This window comes from Salmo trutta, chromosome 12 (genome assembly GCF_901001165.1).
Source record: "Salmo trutta chromosome 12, fSalTru1.1, whole genome shotgun sequence".
NCBI classification, from domain to species: domain Eukaryota; kingdom Metazoa; phylum Chordata; class Actinopteri; order Salmoniformes; family Salmonidae; genus Salmo; species Salmo trutta.
In genome coordinates, this window is record NC_042968.1 from 30,742,261 (window position 1) to 30,763,840 (window position 21,580).

The following is a 21,580-nucleotide window of genomic DNA, read 5'->3' on the forward strand; positions in this document are numbered from 1 at the left end:
GTCTGTCTGTCTGTCTGTCTGTCTGTCTGTCTGTCTGTCTGTCTGTCTGTCTGTCTGTCTGTCTGTCTGTCTGGGATTAATGAGCTCCACCACAACCTTAATCTCTGCTTCTCTCTCTCTCTGTCTCTCTCTCTCTCCACCCCCCTCTTCTTCTATCCCCCTCCAGGCCCGTAAGCAGAATCTTCCCCGGGAGGAGCAGGGTCCGTCTATAAAGAACCTGGACTTCTGGCCCAAGCTCATCACTCTCATGGTGTCTGTGATCGACGAGGACCGCACCGCCTACACCCCTGTCATCAACCAGTACGTACAACATGGACACACACACACACACACACACACACACACACACACACACACGCACACACACACACACACACACACACACACACACACACAGTGGTAGATCTATTTTGGGATAATGGCTCTGGGATAGCTGAATGCATAAACTGCTAGTGAATAAGCAACGGAAATCAGTGAGAGAGGGAAAGCAAGAGAGATACGGAGAAAGAGTGTGTGTGTCTCTCTCTCTTTCTGCATCTGAGTCTGCGTGTTTGCGTGATTTAGATGTGTCACAACTGGGGGGAGGGGTAGATGCATGAGCTATGAGGAACATTCAAGGATGAGCTCACAAATATCTCTCAAGGCAAGACATTCTGCCTTATTAGTGTGTGTGCATACATATGTACACACGCATGTGTTTTGCATTTGTGTGCATGTGTGTGCTACATACGCACGCAAGTGTTTGCGTTAGTGTGTGTGTGTTTGTGTGTTAGCGCATTCGTGTTTGTTTGTGTGTGAGAGCTATATTAGGGAAAGTAACACATTGAGAGGGAAATCGACCTTATCTGCGCCAGAAGCCTTTCATCTATTCCTGTCATTCCATCGCTATGTGTAGAATGGATAATTATCCCAGTGACTTTTCACAATTAAGGGCTGACTGGAAATCTATAATATACAAAATAACAATTTATCTGCAAACACCTCTTCCTATCTCTCTCCCGCTCTTCTTTCTCTTTCTTCACTTCCCCATCTCTCTCTGTTATCCTCTCTACCTTCATCTATCTCTCTTTTTCTATCTATGTTTCCCTCTCCACCTCTCTGTCTCCCTTTCTCCACCTCTCACATATAACACCCTCCCTCGCTCTCTCTCTCTCTCTCTCTCTCTCTCTCTCTCTCTCGTTAGTTCTTCAGTTGAATTCTTCCTCTGAGATTCAACCAATTTATCCCCAAATCTCCAGTGACACCCTATTCTCTGTCCAACCCACTTCCACACTCCTTCTGACCAGAGCTAGGGATTAGGGTGCTATTTGAGACAGAACCAGGCAGTCTGAGTGTCCAGTCAGGCTTGTGATTATGAGGAAATGAGTGTGATGTGGATCCATTGTAATTCCTCCCACAGATTTCCCCAAGAGCTGAATATGGGGAAGGTCAGCGCTGAGTTCATATGGAACCTGTTTGCCCTGGACATGAAATACGCCATGGAAGGTTAGTAGGAAGTGCTATTGATCTGTCAAAACCCTGTGTGTCACTTCTCTCTGCTCTCTCTCTCTGTCTCTCTCTCTGTCTCTCCCTCTCTCGTTCTTTCTTTCTCTCTCTGCCTCTATCTCTACTCGCTCCCTCTTCTCTCTGCTCTCCCTACCTCTCTCTGCTTTCTTCCCCAGAGCTAAAGTAGGGCTTTCCTTCAGAGGACACGCTATACTTATATTACTATCTAAATCAGAGTCATGGTGGCAGGCTTGTGTGACGTGTGTGTGTGTGTGTCTGTGTGTATGTGTGTGTGCGCACAGGCTTTATGACGTGTGTGCAGAGTTTTTACGTACTTGTTTTCCTGAGTCAGAGTAGCAGGCATGTGACCTGTGTGTGTGTGTGTGTGTGTGTGTGTGTGTGTGTGTGTGTGTGTGTGTGTGTGTGTGTGTGTGTGTGTGTGTGTGTGCCTCTTAGTTGCTGTCAGACTGGGTTTGAGCAGTGGGGGTGTGTCGCTCCAGGGAGTCTGTGTTTCCGTGTTGGAGGGAGGACACTTATCAGTGTTGCACACGCTCACATATCTCCTCTTACCTTGTCCTCCTCCTCCCTCCTCTTACATAAAATCTGTGAGAACAGATGACCAGTTTCACCATAGCACAAAGTTTTATCACATTATAATGGGACCTGCTTGCATCATAATGGGATATTGAGGTTTTGCATGTAGGCGTTCTATTTCCAGAGGTATAAGATATTGGATTAGGGCATTCTTTCCCATACATCATAATTGCTATTTGTTTTACCACGATTCTTCAGTGGTTTTATATTAGCTATGCATTTTAATGGAGAACATAAATCTCAAATAAACCTGAACTGTTATGGGGCTGTGCATCTGGCGGTGTGTGTATGACTGCAAGCTTGCCTGCCTGCCTTCATGTGTGAGTGCTTGTGTGTGTGAGTGCATGTGTGTGAATGTCCCCAGTCAGTGCTATTAAGAAAGCAGGTCATTGTGTGTTATTTCCATCTGTTTGGAGGAGAAAGGAAAGCAGTGACCTCACCAGTGGTCCACCTTTTAACCTTTTCACGTGTAAGTTCCAAATATCTCTAACGGTCACCCCAGGGTGAGTTTTTTTATGCGCGTGCTGTCAGAATGCACTTTTCCAAAATGGGATTGTTACACAACAGGACAGTTCACCCACGCTGCCCTCAAACCAAGGTACGCTGCCTGCTAATCATCTATTGGCTATAGAGCAACTTGTCAATTTCAAATTATTTTCTAACAAGTTTTTTTTATTTTCTAACAACTGTTTGAATTGAGGTGTGTTCGGCCCATTTCACTGTTGTGGACAGTTTGTGTTTGAGACATTACTGAGCCAGCCCAAGAACAAACTTTTTCCTCCCTGGCACATTTTCCGGCTGGAGGCCACATTGCCTTCACTACTAACAATAACTTTGGACGTGTGTGCGTTCCTATCAAAGTAAGTGCCTTATTACGTTATCATTATAGTTTCTGTATATCGTGTTATTGTAGCTACTGTAGCACACCGTATGTATGTATGGAGCATAATGCATTTGTTGTTTTAATCACATGTTTTCAAGTGCTGGTGACAAATCATGCATTCCGATTCTTGCATAGATTGTAATGGAAATACAATCTGTGTGTAAAATATATCTTTTTTAAGGTTGTACTAATTATGAGGAGCTAATTCTAAGCTAATTGCCAGTTATGTGTGGCGCCATGTTTGTTGACATCATACAGACCAGACCAAAGATGTTAGAACAAAATGAAGTGAAGGGATGGTTCAATCGTCTTTTGAGTAAACTTCAGGAAGTGAATGATGGTAAACGACACCCCTTCCCTTCAACATGCATACTGCAAACAGACCCAACTCATCTTGCAACCTCTTATCTTTGGTTGACATGAAAAAACAAATATGGCGGCCCGCCCAAAATACCCATCGCGTTTTATTCAATTATTTAGATCACTGGTGAGGTCACCCGTGATATGATGAATTGTAAATAGTAATTGCTATTAGCTAATTACGGTTTCTGTCAGCCGAGAGTTAGCTAAATATGACCGCTTGTGTTAGGTCACTCTTTCCTCAGTTAGCGCTAGGACTAATGTAGCTGACATTTTCCGGTTTGGATGAGAATTGTGTTAGCCATTCACATGGATGACATAACGTTGTGAAGACTGTGTTTCTGTGAAAAAAACTATGTGGCTCAAACGCTGACTGTTGTGTCAATCCTAACTGAACGTTCTAAACAAGTGTTCTAATCACAGCGGTTTGAGCGCACAATGCAGGGACCACTGTAGAATGATCACAGCGGTTTGAGCGTACGCTGCAGGGACCACTGTAGAATGATCACAGCGGTTTGAGCGTACGCTGCAGGGACCACTGTAGAATGATCACAGCGGTTTGAGCGTACGCTGCAGGGACCACTGTAGAATGATCACACCCGTGTGTTCGTACATGTCAAAGGGTTAAGCACTATCCCACTGCATTATCCTCATTCATTTATATACAATAACTACATACACATGCACGCACGCATGCAAACACACACACACACACACACACACACCCTAGCATGCACATAACCAGAACATCCCAAGTCAGTTTGTGTGAGAGAGAGTTGCTGATAGAGCAACAGTTTCAATGTAAAGGCAGGCGGCAGTTCATGTTGTGTTTGAGAGAGAGATGGAGAGAGATGGAGAGAGATGGAGAGAGATGGAGAGAGATGGAGAGAGATGGAGAGAGATTTGAAGAGAGATGGAGAGAGATGGAGAGGGATGGAGAGAGATGGAGAGAGAGAGATGGAGAGAGATGGAGAGAGACTAAGTGAGAACAGCCTGTCCATAGAAACCGTCCGTCACAGACAAATCTGGCTACCCAGTGAGGACAGGTTGTGTTCACTCTGCCCTCAGAGAGGTCGAGACAGAGCTGCATTTTCTCCTACATTATGAGAACTATACTATTTTCTTTCCCAAAATTGAAAAACAATGCACACATTTTGAAACCAAGACAGAAAATACACTACATGACCAAAAGTATGTGGACACCTGCTCATCGAACATCTCATTCCAAAATCATGGGCATTAATATGGAGTTGGTCCCCCCTTTGCTATTATAATAGCCTCCACTCTTCTGGGAAGGCTTTCCACTAAATGTTGGAACATTCAGCCACAAGAGCATTAGTGAGTTCAAGCACTGATGTTGGGCGATTAGGCCTGGCTCGCAGTCGGCGTTCCAATTCATCCCAAAGGTGTTCGATGGGGTTGAGGTCAGGGCTCTGTGCAGGCCAGTCAATTCCTTCCACACCGATCTCAACAAACCATTTCTGTATGGGCCTCGCTTTGTGCACGGGGGCATTGTCATGCTGAAACAGGAAAGGGCCTTTCCCAAACTGTTGCCACAAAGTTGGAAGCACAGAATCGTCTAAACCATGAAGAACAGCCCCAGAACATTATTCCTCCTCCATCAAACTTTACAGTTGACACTTTGCATTGGGCCAGGTAGCGTTCTCCGCCAAACCCAGGTTCATCCATCACTGCCAGATGGTGAAGTGTGATTCATCACTCCAAAGAACGGATTTCCACTGGCGGCGAGCTTTACACCACTCCAGCCGATGTTTGGCATTGCTCATGGTGATCTTTGGCTTGTGTGCAGCTGCTAGGCCTTGGAAACCCATTTCATGAAGCTCTGACGAACAGTTCTTGTGCTGACGTTGCAATTTGGAACTCGGTAGTGAATGTTGCAACCGAGGACAGACGATTTTCAGCACTCGGCGGTCCCGTTCTGTGTGCTTGACCGGGGAAGCTCTAGCAGGGCAGAAATTTGACTAACTGACTTTTTGGAAAGGTGACATCCTATGACAGTGCCACGTTGAAAGTCATTGAGCTTTTCAGTAAGGCCATTCTACTGCCAATATTCCCTATGGAGATTGCATGGCTCTGTGCTCGATTTTATACACCTGTCAGCAACGGTTGTGGCTAAAATAGCCGAATCCACTCATTTGAAGTTGTGTCCATATAGTGTATGTAGCTTCTCGCCACAAGTGTAGGAACAGCCACAGACAACTTTGCTACATGTGTCTTTCTCACTATTCATTTATTGTCCTCATTAATTTCTTACTTCTTACTTCTTGTCATGTTAATTGTTACTACTCAATGATATTATTATTTTTACTATTATCATCTACAGTGTGGGGCATCATTGATGTGTTGTGTCTATATGTTTGCTTTTGCAATGTATGTGGTAATACGTTCCATGCCTTTTAGCCATTTGAATTTGAGAGAGAGAGAAACAGAGAGAGGAGATTGGAGAATGAGAGCGAGAGTGAGAGAGAGAAAGACGGAGACAGAGAGAGAGAGACAGAGAGAGACATTGAGAGACTGAGACTGAGAGAGAGAGACTGAGAGAGAGACATTGAGAGACTGAGGCTGAAAGAGAGAGAGACAGAGAGAGACATTGAGAGACTGAGAGAGAGAGACAGAGAGAGAGACATTGAGAGACTGAGGCTAAGAGAGAGAGAGACATTGAGAGACTGAGACTGAGAGAGAGAGAGAGACAGAGAGAGACTGAGAGAGATACATTGAGAGGCTGAGAGAGAGAGAGACATTGAAAGACTGAGACATAGAGAGAGACAGAGACTGAGACATTGAGAGACATTGAGAGACATTGAGAGACTGAGACAGAGAGAGAGAGACTGAGACAGAGAGAGACATTGAGAGACTGAGACTGAGAGAGAGAGAGACAGAGAGAGACAGAGACTGAGAGAGAGAGAGAGAGAGACATTGAGAGACTGAGACTGAGAGAGAGAGACTGAGACAGAGAGAGACAGACAGAGAGAGAGAGAGACTGAGAGACAGAGAGAGACAGAGAGAGACAGAGAGAGACATTGAGAGACTGAGAGAGAGAGAGAGAGAGAGAGAGAGGGAGAGAGAGAGAGAGAGAGAGAGACAGAGAGAGACTGAGACATTGAGAGACTGAGGCAGAGAGAGAGAGACAGAGAGAGAGAGAGACTGAGAGAGAGACAGCGAGAGAGACATTGAGAGACTGAAAGAGAGAGAGAGAGAGACAGAGAGAGAGAGAGACTGAGAGCATTCTGCTGAAGTCTTTGATGCATACCCTGCTTCCCGCTCAGGGCCCTACAGTGCTCGGGTAAAAGCAGAAAGGGATGCAGCTAATTTTAGAGAGCTGTGTGTGAGTGTGTGAGAATTTGTGTATGTTTGCTTGTGTGCGTACAAGCGTTTGTGAGAGTGTGCTTGCACCTGTTTGCAACAAGACGTGACGGTTTGACACGGTTTGACTTCAGCATTCAACAATTGTCCAGAGGGGTTTACTGCGATGCAAGCTATATCTACTCAGGGTTTTCTAGCTTCAGTTAACTTCCCAGTCCAGCTCAGGTTTCATCCGTATTACGATGGTGGATATTGCTTGTCCACCTGACGCTAACTCTAGCAGGCTTGTAACTGCGTGTGCATGTTGCACATGGCTAGTTGAGCGCCAAACTCTTCCTTGAGACAATGCTGAAACATCAATCCATGGGAGAGTCAGAACTCTTCATTGAGACAATGCTGAAACATCAATCCATGGACGAGTCAGAACTCTTCATTGAGACAATGCTGAAACATCAACCCATGGGAGAGTCAGAACTCTTCATTGAGACAATGCTGAAACATCAACCCATGGGAGAGTCAGAACTCTTCATTGAGACAATGCTGAAACATCAACCCATGGGAGAGTCAGAACTCTTCATTGAGACAATGCTGAAACATCAACCCATGGGAGAGTCAGAACTCTTCATTGAGACAATGCTGAAACATCAACCCATGGGAGAGTCAGAACTCTTCATTGAGACAATGCTGAAACATCAACCCATGGGAGAGTCAGAACTCTTCATTGAGACAATGCTGAAACATCAACCCATGGGAGAGTCAGAACTCTTCATTGAGACAATGCTGAAACATCAACCCATGGGAGAGTCAGAACTCTTCATTGAGACAATGCTGAAACATCAACCCATGGGCGAGTCAGAACTCTTCATTGAGACAATGCTGAAACATCAACCCATGGGAGAGTCAGTGCCACATTTTCATTTTTGCCAAAATCAAAATGAAAGAAAAGTTATCTTGCAAATTCAGCAGGCTAAGGTGTGAAATAGGCTTTTAGAAGTGCCGTCTTTATTTTATTACTTGTTATCGTTAATGCAGTCTTTGGTGTGCTTTGGTGTTCTTATCAATGCATGAGAACCTTTTTTCCCACTAAAATAATGTTATTAAGTCATGCAAAAGCTTTACTGTGTGTGAAGTTTCAAATGCATTCTGTCATTAGCCTAAATGTGTAATGTGACAGGTATTCTGGCGTCACTATTTTTTAACACACAATAAAAAACATTTCAATTGAATAAAATATCGAATCAGTGGTCTTCCTCAAATGAAGGGGATGATGATGCAATATTTGCAAGAGGAAGGGCATCTGATTTCATTGGTCCTCAACCCGCGGCTCAGACACTTCATTCAAGATGAATGGAGTTAGCCCTGAGTTAGCCTGCACGGGTGCAGGTTAGTTCTGAAGGATTCGTTGCCATATAAATCTACCTGGCTAAGAGGTGAGACACTTTCATGATACAGGTTATTCCGAGTTGAACTCAGAGTTGACCGAAGTTACAAGGCCTTTAAACCAAATGTTGTGATTAGATCATAAAACTGGGAAATAATGATTATTCTAATTCCATAGTTAGAAGATAATAATGGGTGCTTTGAATACAGTCTTGTTTGACATGGCAACTAATGAAAATGCCAGGGAGAAGTTATTGTGATTGGGTAGGAACCAAAGTGTTGGTCAGTGTTTCCTAAGGGACTCTATAATCTTTGGCTACATAAAATGTTTTCTGTTAGCTACTTTATGTAGCTAACATATTCATGCTTAGCCTACTCCTCTTTGATTTAAAAGATACTGTTGCACAAACTTCACTGGTATCAGGATGTATAGCTTGCTACTTTAGACAGCTAACTAGTGATTAGCTTTAATGGCTAACAAGACTTAGCCACAACTTGTTAAGAAAAGAAAACCTAGCTGTTTACAGATGTAAGAAACACTAATAGTGTAATTATAGAACTCTTGTAGATTTATATTAACAAGCAGAGTGGAAGTAGCATCGTAGTCATTGTTGCAGGTGCTGCATTGACCATGCAGACTAACTGCAAGTGTCTGGTGGCCAAGCAAAAACAAATGCGCTCCTTGAGTGACAGGGGGAGGGGCTAGATCTGTGTGGAAAACAGAATGGAGTGAGAGAGCGGAGAGAGATGACTCAAGTAGAAGAGTAAACTATAGAAAAGGATGTTACGCATGGCGTATCACATTTAACAAACCAAACATTCCAATACAGTTATAGAAGGTAAAGTAAAAACTCAAACCGGTCCGTGCATTATACCGGTATACAGTAAAATACGGTATACCACCGAGCCCTAGATTGAATGCGCGACCCTCGGAGCCGAGTCTCGCGGCTTATGCCCATGTCGTGTCTTTGGCTATGCCGGATTAAGTGATATGACATGCTAACCTATAAAATTCTTTCTCTAATTAATATTACCTGATTAAGCTAATCATGTAAATGTAATTAACTAGAAAGTCGGGGCACCACGGAAGAACGTTTATAGAGCCGTTATCTTCCGAATAAACTCTTAAATTACTTAGTAATATTTTACATCGATAGCAGTCAATATTAACCCTTATCTTATTTTCAGTCTCATAATGAAAGTTGTAAATTCTTGGCTATCTTCACGAACCCTGGCTAACAAGTTGAATCAGCAATACAAAATTGGGTTTAATTATTTATTTACTAAATACCTAAACTAATCACACAGAATTACAAATACACAGAATACAAATGATGTCATACAGAAACGTCCCGGTGGACGGAACAGATATGACGGCTGGTTACACAAAGGAAAGGGGGTTGGGCTTGAATGAAAGAGCGGGAAGACTTAGGAACAAACAAACAGCAGCTATGCTATCGTAAATACATTATCTTATGCATTCTAAATTACCGCCCATTTGGAAAAGGAAAATGCAATAAATATTTACTCTGAGCTGCGCTTCGGTATATTGGTCGTAGATGCTGGCCGGGTTGGCCAACAGATCTTCCTGTAAACTGAGAATGTCTCTGGTGGTAAATTGGATACGTGGTGGTATCTTCGTCCGTCAGTTAGACTGGATCCGTCGTCTGTCCTTTCCTAGCCCACGTCTACAGCGGCCGCTGCTAACTCAACGGCTAGGAAGTATCACTTCTGTAGTGAATAAGCTCAAAGTTCATACCAGTTCATACCATAGCTCACGCCGAGGTTGGCTTAGTTCTGTCCTTGACATGTGTGTCCTTCTAACGTAGAGGCTGCAGACCTCCCGTACTGGAACAATGTGGTTATCTTTTCGTCAAAGGCTTATATAGTGGAGAGGGGGGGAGGATGTGTTTCATCGTTTATAACCCCTCCTCTTCACAGGGGTGGGCCACTGATCAAGCAGGGCACTTTCCTTATGAAAACCCAAATCTCTCATTTGGAAGCTAAAATTACATTTCATCTCCTAACAAACAATTTCAATATCAAACATTTCAATTGCATAACAATTCCATGTTACTCTGATAACTAGAGGGTGTATACTTTCTCAGGTACAGTTTATGTCGTCCTGTCATCAATCATAATGTCTCAGATAACAACGAACTGACATCCATACTCATTACGTTCCAAAGCATATTTCCAACTGGTTTTATGACTAAAATATGGTTCCTTTCCCCATTTGTTTGATGTTCCCAGACTCTCTATATTTAACACAGGCTATTCAAGTCCTTCAGTAGGGTCAGAGAGGGGAAGGGAGAAAGGTATTTATGGGGGGGGGTCATAAACCTTACCCACAGGCCAACGTCATGACACCCATCCTCCATCCTCATCCACAATGCCGCAATTCTACTTGATGGGAATAGTGCTACCCGTTGCCCCTAGTGGCCGGTTTTGAATGCATCCCCTGACGTCCTGGGAACCTGGACGAACGTTGAATATCGCTTTGGATCTGGAGTGACCTGGCTGATTAGAAGAGTATTATACATTCATTTGTGGTTGCCCCGGGAAGTCGACACAGGTCCACCCTACAGCCCTCTCCCCCATCCCCCATCCCCCTTGCAGTGTGTTGGTAGGCCCCGGGAAGTCGACACAGGTCCACTCTACAGCCCTCTCCCCCATCCCCCCTCCCCCTTGCAGTGTGTTGGTGGGCCCAGGGAAGTCGACACAGGTCCACCCCTACAGCCCTCTCCCCCATCCTTCCCCCATCCCCCCTCCCCCTTGCAGTGTGCTGGTAGGCCCCGGGAAGTCGACACAGGTCCACCCTACAGCCCTCTCCCTAATCCTTCCCCCCCCCTCCTTCCTCCCCCTTGCAGTGTGTTGGTAGGCCCAGGGAGAACCCATCAACCCTGCTGGCACAGAAGAGGAGACTGGTGTATTTATCCTGACCTGTTTGGTTCATTTAACCAAACAGGTCAGGAAAAATACATGTTTCCTCCTCTGTGCCAGCAGGGTTGATGGGTTCTCCCTGGGCCTACCAACACACTGCAAGGGGGAGGAAGGAGGGAGGGGGAAGGATTAGGGACAGGGCTGTACGGGTTGTAGGGAAACTAGGGATGAAAGTCTGGGGGGAAAGGCAGGGTAGTGCAGGCAGACACACACACACACACATAGAAACAAAAACATAAACACACACACACACACACACACACACACACACACACACACACACACACACACACACACACACACACACACACACACACACATAGGGATGATTGCTATCATCCAGAAGGCGAGGTCAGTACAGGTGCATCAAAGCTGGGACCGAGAGACTGAAAAACAGCTTCTATCTCAAGGCCATCAGACTGTTTAACAGCCATCACTAACATTGAGTGGGTGCTGCCAACATACTGACTCAAATCTCTAGCCACTTTAATAATTAATAATTGGGTGTAATAAATGTATCACTAGTCACTTTAAACAATGCCACTTTATATAATGCCTACACACCCTACATTACTCATCTCATATGTATATACTGTACTCTATACCATCTACTGCATCTTGCCTATGCCGCACAGCCATCGCTCATCCATATATATTATTGTTATTAATCTCTTTACTCTTGTGTGTATAAGGTAGTTGTTGTGAAATTGTTAGACTCCTTGTCAGATATTACTGCATGGTCGGAACTAGAAGCACAAGCATTTCGCTACACTCACATTAACATCTGCTAACCACGTGTATGTGACCAATAAAATTTGATTTGATTTGATACTCACTCTGGTTACACTCTCCAGAGGGCAGGTCACTGAGTGCACCCATAGCACATTCCCTCTTCTCCTCTCCCATTCTCTCCCTCTCTTTCCCTCTCTCTCTCCCTCTCCCTCTCTACCTCTCTCTCTCTCTGTCTCTCTCTAGTAGGTCTGATGTTGTGGTTTTCTAGGGAGAAGATACAAAGTGACACTTGTCTTCCCTGGAAATCTAATCAGGGAGGGTGAGAGGTCAGGGGTTAGAGCTCTAGGGTCAGTGTTTAACGGTCAGTGATATATTATTCATTATTAATGTGAACTTTACTTTAAGGGTGAAGCCTTCAGTACAGCTAGCTTAAAATGTCCCTGCCTGCCTGCTGAAGATGTCAGTAGTGTGTGGGTGGGAACGTTCCCACCACAAAACAAATTCTGACAGCAAGGACATCACGAGGGAGGGAGGGAGGGAGGGAGGGAGGGAGGTTGAGAGGGAGGGAGGGAGGGAGGGATGAGCCTGTCTGTCCCAGTAGGCTGATGGTCTAACATGAAGACATCCTCATTAGGGAATCAGGGACTCAGTCTGTTTTCCCTCTGGACCCCAGCTTACACGTTCTACCATCTGCAGGGAACACACACACACACACACACACATGAACACACACATACACACACACACACGTACGCATACACATTACGCACCCACACACATAGACACATACATACACACAGGCACACATTCAGTCACATACATACACACACACAGGCACACACAAAGTATACACGGAGTGTACACAACATTATGGACACCTGCTCTTTCCATGACATAAACTGACCAGGTGAATCCAGGTGAAAGCTATGATCCCTTATTGATGTCACTTCAATCCCTTAAATCCACTTCAATCAGTATAGATGTAGAGGAGAAGAGGTTAAAGAGGGACAATCGAGACATGGATTGTGTATGTATGCCATTCAGAGGGTGAATGGGCAAGACAAAAGATTTAAGTGCCTTTGAACTGGGTACGGTAGTAGGTGCCCGGCGCACAGGTTTGAGTGTGTCAAGAACTGCAATGCTGCTGGGTTTTTCACGTTCAACAGTTTCCCGTATGTATAAAGAATGGTCCACCACCCAAAGGACATCCAGCCAACTTGACACAACTATGGGAACCATTGTAGTCAACATGGGCCAGCACCACTGTGGAATGCTTTTGACACCTTGTAGAGTCCATACCCCAACGAATTGAGGCTGTTCTGAGGGCAAAATCGGGTGCAACTCAATATTAGGAAGGTGTTCCTAATGCTTTGTACACTCAGTGTATGTACTGTAGTTAGTTCAAAGGAAGTGTTGGAGAAATGTGTTGAGTTATTGAAGTGGCAGCGTCACAGCAGATAAACCTCTGTGACTGGAGCTATTCTGCCTTCACACTTTGAGAGCTACAACTCTCTCTCACTCTCTCACTCTCATACTCACTCACTCACTCACTCACTCAGACACACACAGCATTTAGTATTGTGATAAAACATTTCAGCTACCCAAACATTCAGGAAGCACTTTTCTTTGATTGCTTGCTTTGCCTTGTTAAAACAAATCTCCTACAATAATATTGCTTATGGGAATCTATCATAAATATGCAAATATAATGACAAGGACTTTGCTGTGAGACAACTAGAAAATACCATTTGGTATTGAAATAATACCTTTTGATTTGTTTAATACCTTTTTCAAGACATTTTGTTATTTCTTATGGAGGCACACAGGTGCTTATCTGAGGTGTTTTAATGTGTTGCAGCAGGAATGTTGCTCAATGTATGGCTTTAAAACACACGTGCACACACACCCACTATCTCTCTCTCTCTCTCTCTCACACACACACACACACACACACACACACACACACACACCACACACACACACACACACACACACACACACACACTATCTCTCTCTCACACACACACACACACACACACACACACACACACACACACACACACACACACACACACACACACACGCACACACACACTTTTAAAGGTGCCTTTGAAGTGTGTGTGAGTGTTGTGAAGAGGCTTTGTGTTTAGTAGAGACACTCTGTATCTTCACTGGAATTATATTTCTCACTTTTGCTGTTATTCTGTCTGGCGAATCTATCTGTTCATACCCCTCTACCTCTCTTTTTCACTCTCTTAACCTTCTCTCTGTCTTTTTCACCCCTCCTTCCCCTCTTTCTCTCTCTCTTCTTTCTGTCCCCTTCCTCCCCCTCTACCCCGCTTTCTACTCTCTCTCTCTGTCTCTCCTAACCTTCTCTCCTATCCCCTGCATCCCCCACCTCTCTGTCCTTCCTCTCCCTCTCTGTCTCTCCTATCCCCTACCTCCCCTCCACTTCTCTGTCCTTTCTCGCTCTCTCTGTCTCTTCTATCCCTCACCTCCCCCCACCTTTCTGTCCTTCCTCTCTCTCTCTGTCTCTCCTATCCCCTACCTCCCCTCCACTTCTCTGTCCTTTCTCGCTCTCTCTGTCTCTTCTATCCCTCACCTCCCCCCACCTTTCTGTCCTTCCTCTCTCTCTCTGTCTCTCCTATCCCCTACCTCCCCTCCACTTCTCTGTCCTTTCTCTCTCTCTCTGTCTCTCCTATCCCTCACCTCCCCCCCACCTCTCTGTCCTTCCTCTCTCTCTCTGTCTCTCCCATTCCCTGCACCCCCACCTCTCTGTCCTTTCTCTCTCTCTCTCTCTCTCTCTCTCTCTCTCTCTCTCTCTCTCTATCCCCTGCACCCCCCACCTCGCTGTCCTTCCTCTCTCTCTGTCTCTCCTATCCCCTGCCTCCTTCCCTACTCAAATCAAATCAAATTGTATTGGTCACATACACATATTTAGCAGATGTTATTGTGGGTGTAGTTAAATGTTTGTGTTCCCAGCAGTGCAGTAGTATCTAACAATTCACAACAATACACACAAATCTAAAAGTAAAAAAATTGAATTAAGACATACATAAATATTAAGACGAACAATGTCGGAGTGGCATTGACTAAAATACAGTAGAATAGAATACAGTAATTACATATATCAGTTAAGCAGTATGTAAACATTATTAAAGTGGCTTTCGTTCCATTATTAAAGTGACCAGTGATTCCATGTCTATGTAAATAGGGCAGCAGCCTATAAGGTGCAGGGTTGCGTAACCGGGTGGTGGCCGGCTAGTGATGGCTATTTAACAGTCTGAGGCCTTGAGATAGAAGCTGTCTTTCAGTCTCTCAGTTCCAGCTTTGATGCACCTGTACTGACCTCACCTTCTGGATGTTAGCGGGGTGAACAGGCCGTGGCTCGGGTGGTTGATGTTCTTGATGATATTTCTGGCCTTCCTGTGACATCGGGTGGTGTAGGTGTACTGGAGGGCAGGCAGTGTGCCCCCGGTGATGCTGTGGGCAGACTGTACCACCCTCTGAAGACCCAGGGCCCAGGGTTCAGACCCAGGGCCCCTAGCGTAATGATGAGCTTGGAGGGTACTATGGTGTTGAAGGCTGAGCTGTAGTCAATGAACAACATTCTTATATAGGTATTCCTCTTGTCCAGATGGGATAGGGCAGTGTGCAGTGTGATGGTGATTAAATCATCTGTGGATCTCTCATTACGCCCTCCCCTCTCTCCCTTACCTCCCTTCTCTCTCCTCTCTACCCCCAAGTTCTGTGATAGTTAATATGTCCTACTCTACTGTGATAGAGCCTACCATGTCATCAGACTGAACTTTCATTATGTACCAAGTCAGCTCTCATTAGACCCTGTGTGTGTGTCCACCAAGGTCATGTCACTACCAGTGTCTGTGTTTACAGGATTCCTGGTCTAGTCTTAGATTACCTGTCTCTGTCAATATCAGCCATGTTATAGGTCTAGCAGGACTTGTTGCAGAATGTAAATCAGAGAATGTAAACCCTTCCAGGCTTCTCACTTCCTGGCTACCTGGATATATTTCAGGATTCACCTAGTCCTTGTTCTGATTCTCCTCTCTTCTACGAAAATGTGCACTTGCACACTCCCTGTCATGGATTTCAAAGGATTGCTGTAAACATTGGCTGGAGGGAGTCTCCACCATCCATGGCAGGGAGTGTAGAAGTGTACACTTTGAGAAAAGGGTGGAGAATCAGGATGTAGCACTAGAGTAGAGTGACTGCCTGCACCCAACAGTCGCTGTCCATTCTCCTGTGGTGCTGAACATCAGAATTCTGATTCCATCGCTGTCCACTTCCGTGGGTCTGGATTTCAGATCTCCCCTATTAGCTTGATTGATTGATTCAGCATTGAGGCTTTTACTCCTGTGGCAAGTTCACCACATCATATCTCAGTCCAGACATGCATGTTAATATTCTGCCTTTTCATTTCCCCTGACAGAGCACGATAAGCACCGTCTATGCAAGAGCACAGAGTACATGAACCTTCACTTTAAAGTCAAGTGGTTCCACAACGAGTATGTCCGTGAACTTGCTGCCTTCAAGGACACCCCCCCTGAGTATTCTCTGTAAGTAGTGTACTGCACACACACACACACACACACACACACACACACACACACACACACACACACACACACACACACACACACACACACACACACACACACACACACACACACACAGATGCACAAAGATTATGCCCCCAAAACATGCTACCTCTCACCATTACCAACAGGGGAGGTAAGCATTTTTCAGGAGGTATGATATTTATGCCTCTAACTTTTTCACTCATCATGAATCACAATTCCTTCATAATTATCCGTAATCATGGTACATTCTATAAAAAAAAGTTTTTAAAAGGGTTCTTAGGCTATCTCCATAGGAGAACCCTTTTTGTCTCCAGGTAGAACCCTTTTCTACATGGAACCCAAAAGGGTTCTACCTGGAACCAAATGTATTTTATTAGGATCCCCATTAGCCGATGCCAATGGCGACAGCTAGTCTTGTTATATTTCAAAATTACAATGAAATATAACAATAAAACCAAACAATTTACAATAAAAGTGACTCCAAAATGATACAATACATTATTTTCCATTTGTATTCGGCAAAACATTAATCCGAAACACAACTGAAACAAACTGCAAATGCATCCTACAAGTTTGTAGAGTCACGTGCCAGGAATATGGGACCAAATACTACACTTTTGACTAAATCTAATACACTATAAGTGAAATTGTCAACTACTTATGACATGGGGGGACTAGATACATAAAGTGCTTTCATTTCTAAACAGTAAAACAGATGTGTATGAAAATACCCTCAAATAAAAGGTGACATTCTGAACTGTTGCCTCATAATAAAGATTTGATCTCAAATCCAAAATGCTGGAGTTTAAAGCCAAATAAAATGTTTTAGCTTCACTTTCCAAATAAATACACCCACATTACACCAGCTGAGTGTTCTCTGTAAATACTACAGCACAGTGTTCTATCCTTGATGATGTCATGTTGTCTCCAACAGGAGCAGACATATTATTTTAATCAGCAGATAAATACAGTCAATCAATCAACCTACACAAACACACTATACATGTACAACTGAGTATTCTCTGGAAGTACTGTAATATACCCAGACAAACACACCATACATGTACAACTGAGTATTCTCTGGAAGTACTGTAATATACCCAGACAAACACACCATACATGTACAACTGAGTATTCTCTGGAAGTACTGTAATATACCCAGACAAACACACCATACATGTACAACTGAGTATTCTCTGGAAGTACTGTAATATACCCAGACAAACACACCATACATGTACAACTGAGTATTCTCTGGAAGTACTGTAATATACCCAGACAAACACACCATACATGTACAACTGAGTATTCTCTGGAAGTACTGTAATATACCCACACAAAAAAACACACACCAAGATCAGTTTACTTCCTGAATTGAAATAGAATGTAGCCCAACCCTGCCATTCATGTTAAAACTCAAAGTGCTTTACAAATCAGCATTTAAAACTAGATTGAAAACATTTAAGGAGAGAATGTCATGAAGGTCAGGTAAAAGACAGGTGATTGTATTAAATCCTTAAAGATATGGAATACTGCTCTCTCAGACAACCTTGCTAGTGCCCTCACAGAGAAACACCTCCCTGTCACTGCTGGTCAAACAGCATCCAATCCATTACAGAGTGAGTTGTGAATGACAGCTCACAGTCCCACCCACCTGCTGCTGTCATTTAAACACAAAGCACCTTCAGGAGTTAAGGACACACACACACACACCGCCCACCTTATTTATGATCCCTTTCTCTTGTGGCAGATGCCCTTAATCAAGGAGCACAGCAGGGAATACACTTTTGACACACACACACACTTTGAATACTATGTACAGTATACTCACTGTGTGTGTGTGTGTGTGTGTGTGTGTGTGTGTGTGTGTGTGTGTGTGTGTGTGTGTGTGTGTGTGTGTGTGTGTGTGTGTGTGTGTGTGTGTGCGTGCGTGCGTGCGTGTGTGTGTGTGTGAATGTGTCCTCCAGGTGGTTCGAGCCGTTTGTCATTCAGTGGCTGTCTGAGAATGAGGATGTTGCCATGGACTTCCTACACGGAGCTCTGGGGAGCGACAAGAAGCTTGGCGTGAGTACTCACACACTACTCTTTTCTCACTCGTTCACTGTCTGGTAGTCCTCTGTCTCTTCTCAGTGAGGGATGAATGAATAACAGCAGCGTTGACATACAGCACTCTGCTGCTCTGCTCACCCCAATGAAATACTGCACCATTCTGAAGTACTAAAGCTCTCTCTCTTTTCTCACTTTCTCTCTCTCTCTCTCTCTCTCTCTCTCTCTCTCTCCCTCTCTCTCTCCCTCCCTTTCCCTCTCTCTCTCATCTTTGTCTCTCTTGGCCAATCTATTTCTCTCCTCTCTTTCTCCTACTTCTCTTTCTCGCTCTCCCTCCTTCTGTCTCTTTCTCTGTCTCTCTCTGTCTCGATCTCTTTCTCTTTCTCTTTCTGTAGTTCCAGCCAACGTCAGAACATGTCCTGTTCTCCTGTTCGGTGGTGGATGTGTTCACTCAGCTCAACCAGAGTTTTGAGATCATTAAGAAGCTGGAGTGCCCCAACCCACAGGCCCTGGCTCACTTCATGTGCCGCTTTGCTAAGGTCAGGCACTAACCCCCAACCTAATGTCCCTAGCTGTGTGTGTGTGTGTGTGTGTGTGTGTGTGTGTGTGTGTGTGTGTGTGTGTGTGTGTGTGTGTGTGTGTGTGTGTGTGTGTGTGTGTGTGTGTGTGTCTGTTTGACCGTGTGTGTGTCCAATACTATTTCTATTTGATATTGTAACAACTCAATATTGTTCATTCCTTTTCTTGTATTTTTTCTAGACCATCAACAAAGTTCTGTTGCAATATGCTGCAATCATAACCAAGGATTTTGGCTTGTATCTGAACCAGGAGAAAGTGGTAAGTGTTCTCTGGATTCACATAATGATCATTCTGCACACAAAAAGATGGACCAGCCCATCTAGCATTTGCCTAAACTTCCCTATGGCCAGTCTGGTTCTGAATAGTACTATTACATTCTATATGTATAATAATATGACTGTGTCTCTGTGACAGCCCTGCATCCTCATCAACAACATCCAGCAGCTCAGAGTTCAGCTGGAGAAGATGTTTGAGTCCATGGGAGGCAAACAGGTCTGTACTGTAGCAACCCCTTACCTTTATACATACCCCTTACCCTTTACCCCAACCCCAAGACCATGGGAGGCAAGCAGGTCTGGATCTCTTCTTCCCCCCTCATATCCCCATGTTCCCATACCCTCCATGGCCCTAATCCTAGTCCTACCCCATCAGACAATCCTCACCTTCCCCTAGATCTGTCACTATCCCTCTGAAGACCCCACCCTGTTCTATTTCTCCACTCTTCTAACTCTTCTCCCTCCATCCTGTCTGGTCTTGTACGTTCTCGTTTGTTTCTTTTATAAATGTTGTTTTATAAATGTTTGATAAATGTATGGGGGAAAGCCCTTAGTCTATGTCTTGGGTTTCAGATATTCTAGCCTCTCTCCCTCTGTCTGTCTCTCTGTCTGTCTCTCTGCCTGTCTCTGTCTGTTTCTCCCTCTAAGTCTGTCTGTCTCTCTGTCTGTCTCTCTGTCTGTCTCTGTCTGTTTCTCCCTCTAAGTCTGTATGTCTGTCCCCCTCTAAGTCTGTCTGTCTCTCTGTCTGTCTCTCTGCCTGTCTCTGTCTGTTTCTCCCTCTAAGTCTGTATGTCTGTCCCCCTCTAAGCCTGTCTTTCCGTCCCCCCCCTAAGTCTGTCTGTTTGTCCCCCTCTTTCTACATCTCTCGAAGTCTGTCTGCCTCTCCCTCTAAGTCAATCTGTGTGTCTGTCTCTCAGCCTCTCCCTGTAAGTCTATCAATCTGTCTGTCCCTCTAAGTCTGTCTGTCTGTCTGCCCCTCCCGCTAAGTCTGTCTCTTTTCCTCTGACTGTAAATCTATCTGTCTGTCTCCCTCTAAGTCTATCTGTCTGTCTGTCTGTCTCTCTGCCTCTCCCTCTAAATTTGTCTGTCTGTCTGTCTGTCTGTCTGTCTGTCTGTCTGTCTGTCTGTCTGTCTGTCTGACTCTCTGTCTCTCCCTCTAAGTCTAACTGTCTGTCTGCCTCTCCCTCGAAGTATATCTGCATGTCTCTCTGCCTGTCTCTCTGCCTGGTCTGTCTGTCTCTCTCTCTCTCTCTCTCTCTGTCTGTCTCTCTGTCTGTCTCTCTCTCTCTCTCTCTCTCTGTCTGTCTCTCTGACTGTCTCTGTGTCTCTCTCTCTGCCTGTGTCTGTGTCTGTCTAATCCTGAGAATATAGCAACAGTTTTCTGTTATGTGCATGCTGTCTCTCTCCTGTTTCTAACATTTTAAATACCTTGAGTTTTGTCTTCTGTGGTCTTGTGTTTCCCCATTCTACCCTGCTATCTTTCAAGGAGGAGGGGACTGTGTCCTTTTGCAAGGTGTGTAGTATAGGACTCCTACCTCCTACCATCCTAACCCCCCTTCACTAAACATAGGACTCCTACCTCCTACCATCCTAACCCCCCTTTACTAAACATAGGACTCCTACCATCCTAACCCCTCTTTACTAAACATAGGATTCCTACCTCCTACCATCCTAACCCCCCTTTACTAAACATAGGATTCCTACCATCCTAACCCCCCTTTACTAAACATATGATTCCTACCACCTACCATCCTAACCCCCCTTTACTAAACATAGGACTCCTACCTCCTACCTTCCTAACCCCCCTTTACTAAACATAGGACTCCTACCACCTACCATCCTAACCCCCCCTTTACTAAACATAGGACTCCTACCATCCTAACCCCCCTTTACTAAACATAGGACTCCTACCATCTTAACCCCTCTTTACTAAACATAGGACTCCTACCACCTACCATCCTAACCCCCTTTACTAAACATAGGATTCCTACCACCTACCATCCTAACCCCCTTTACTAAACATAGGACTCCTACCATCCTAACCCCCCTTTACTAAACATAGGACTCCTACCACCTACCATCCTAACCCCCCTTTACTAAACATAGGATTCCTACCATCCTAACCCCCCTTTACTAAACATAGGATTCCTACCACCTACCACCTAACCCCCTTTACTAAACATAGGACTCTTACCACCTACCATCCTAACCCCCCTTTACTAAACATAGGACTCCTACCATCCTAACCCCCCTTTACTAAACATAGGACTCCTACCACCTACCATCCTAACCCCCCTTTACTAAACATAGGACTCCTACCATCCTAACCCCCTTTACTAAACATAGGACTCCTACCATCCTAACCCCCCTTTACTAAA

At 44.6% G+C, this 21,580-nt stretch overlaps 1 protein-coding gene across 4 annotated transcripts in view; it reads left to right on the forward strand.

Annotated features, from left to right (window-relative positions):
* LOC115203335 (protein unc-13 homolog C) overlaps positions 1-21,580 on the forward strand; it is a 201,369-nt gene that overhangs the window by 110,737 nt on the left and 69,052 nt on the right. For 3 of the 4 annotated variants that reach the window (XM_029767944.1, XM_029767945.1, XM_029767948.1), the window contains 8 exons: positions 167-300; positions 1,400-1,485; positions 16,152-16,278; positions 18,270-18,366; positions 18,744-18,887; positions 19,108-19,185; positions 19,342-19,419; positions 20,689-20,715. In XM_029767944.1, coding sequence (XP_029623804.1) covers positions 167-300; positions 1,400-1,485; positions 16,152-16,278; positions 18,270-18,366; positions 18,744-18,887; positions 19,108-19,185; positions 19,342-19,419; positions 20,689-20,715 — 771 coding nt within the window. The remainder of the gene's footprint in view (positions 1-166; positions 301-1,399; positions 1,486-16,151; positions 16,279-18,269; positions 18,367-18,743; positions 18,888-19,107; positions 19,186-19,341; positions 19,420-20,688; positions 20,716-21,580) is intronic. The other variant, XM_029767947.1, reaches the window with a different exon arrangement.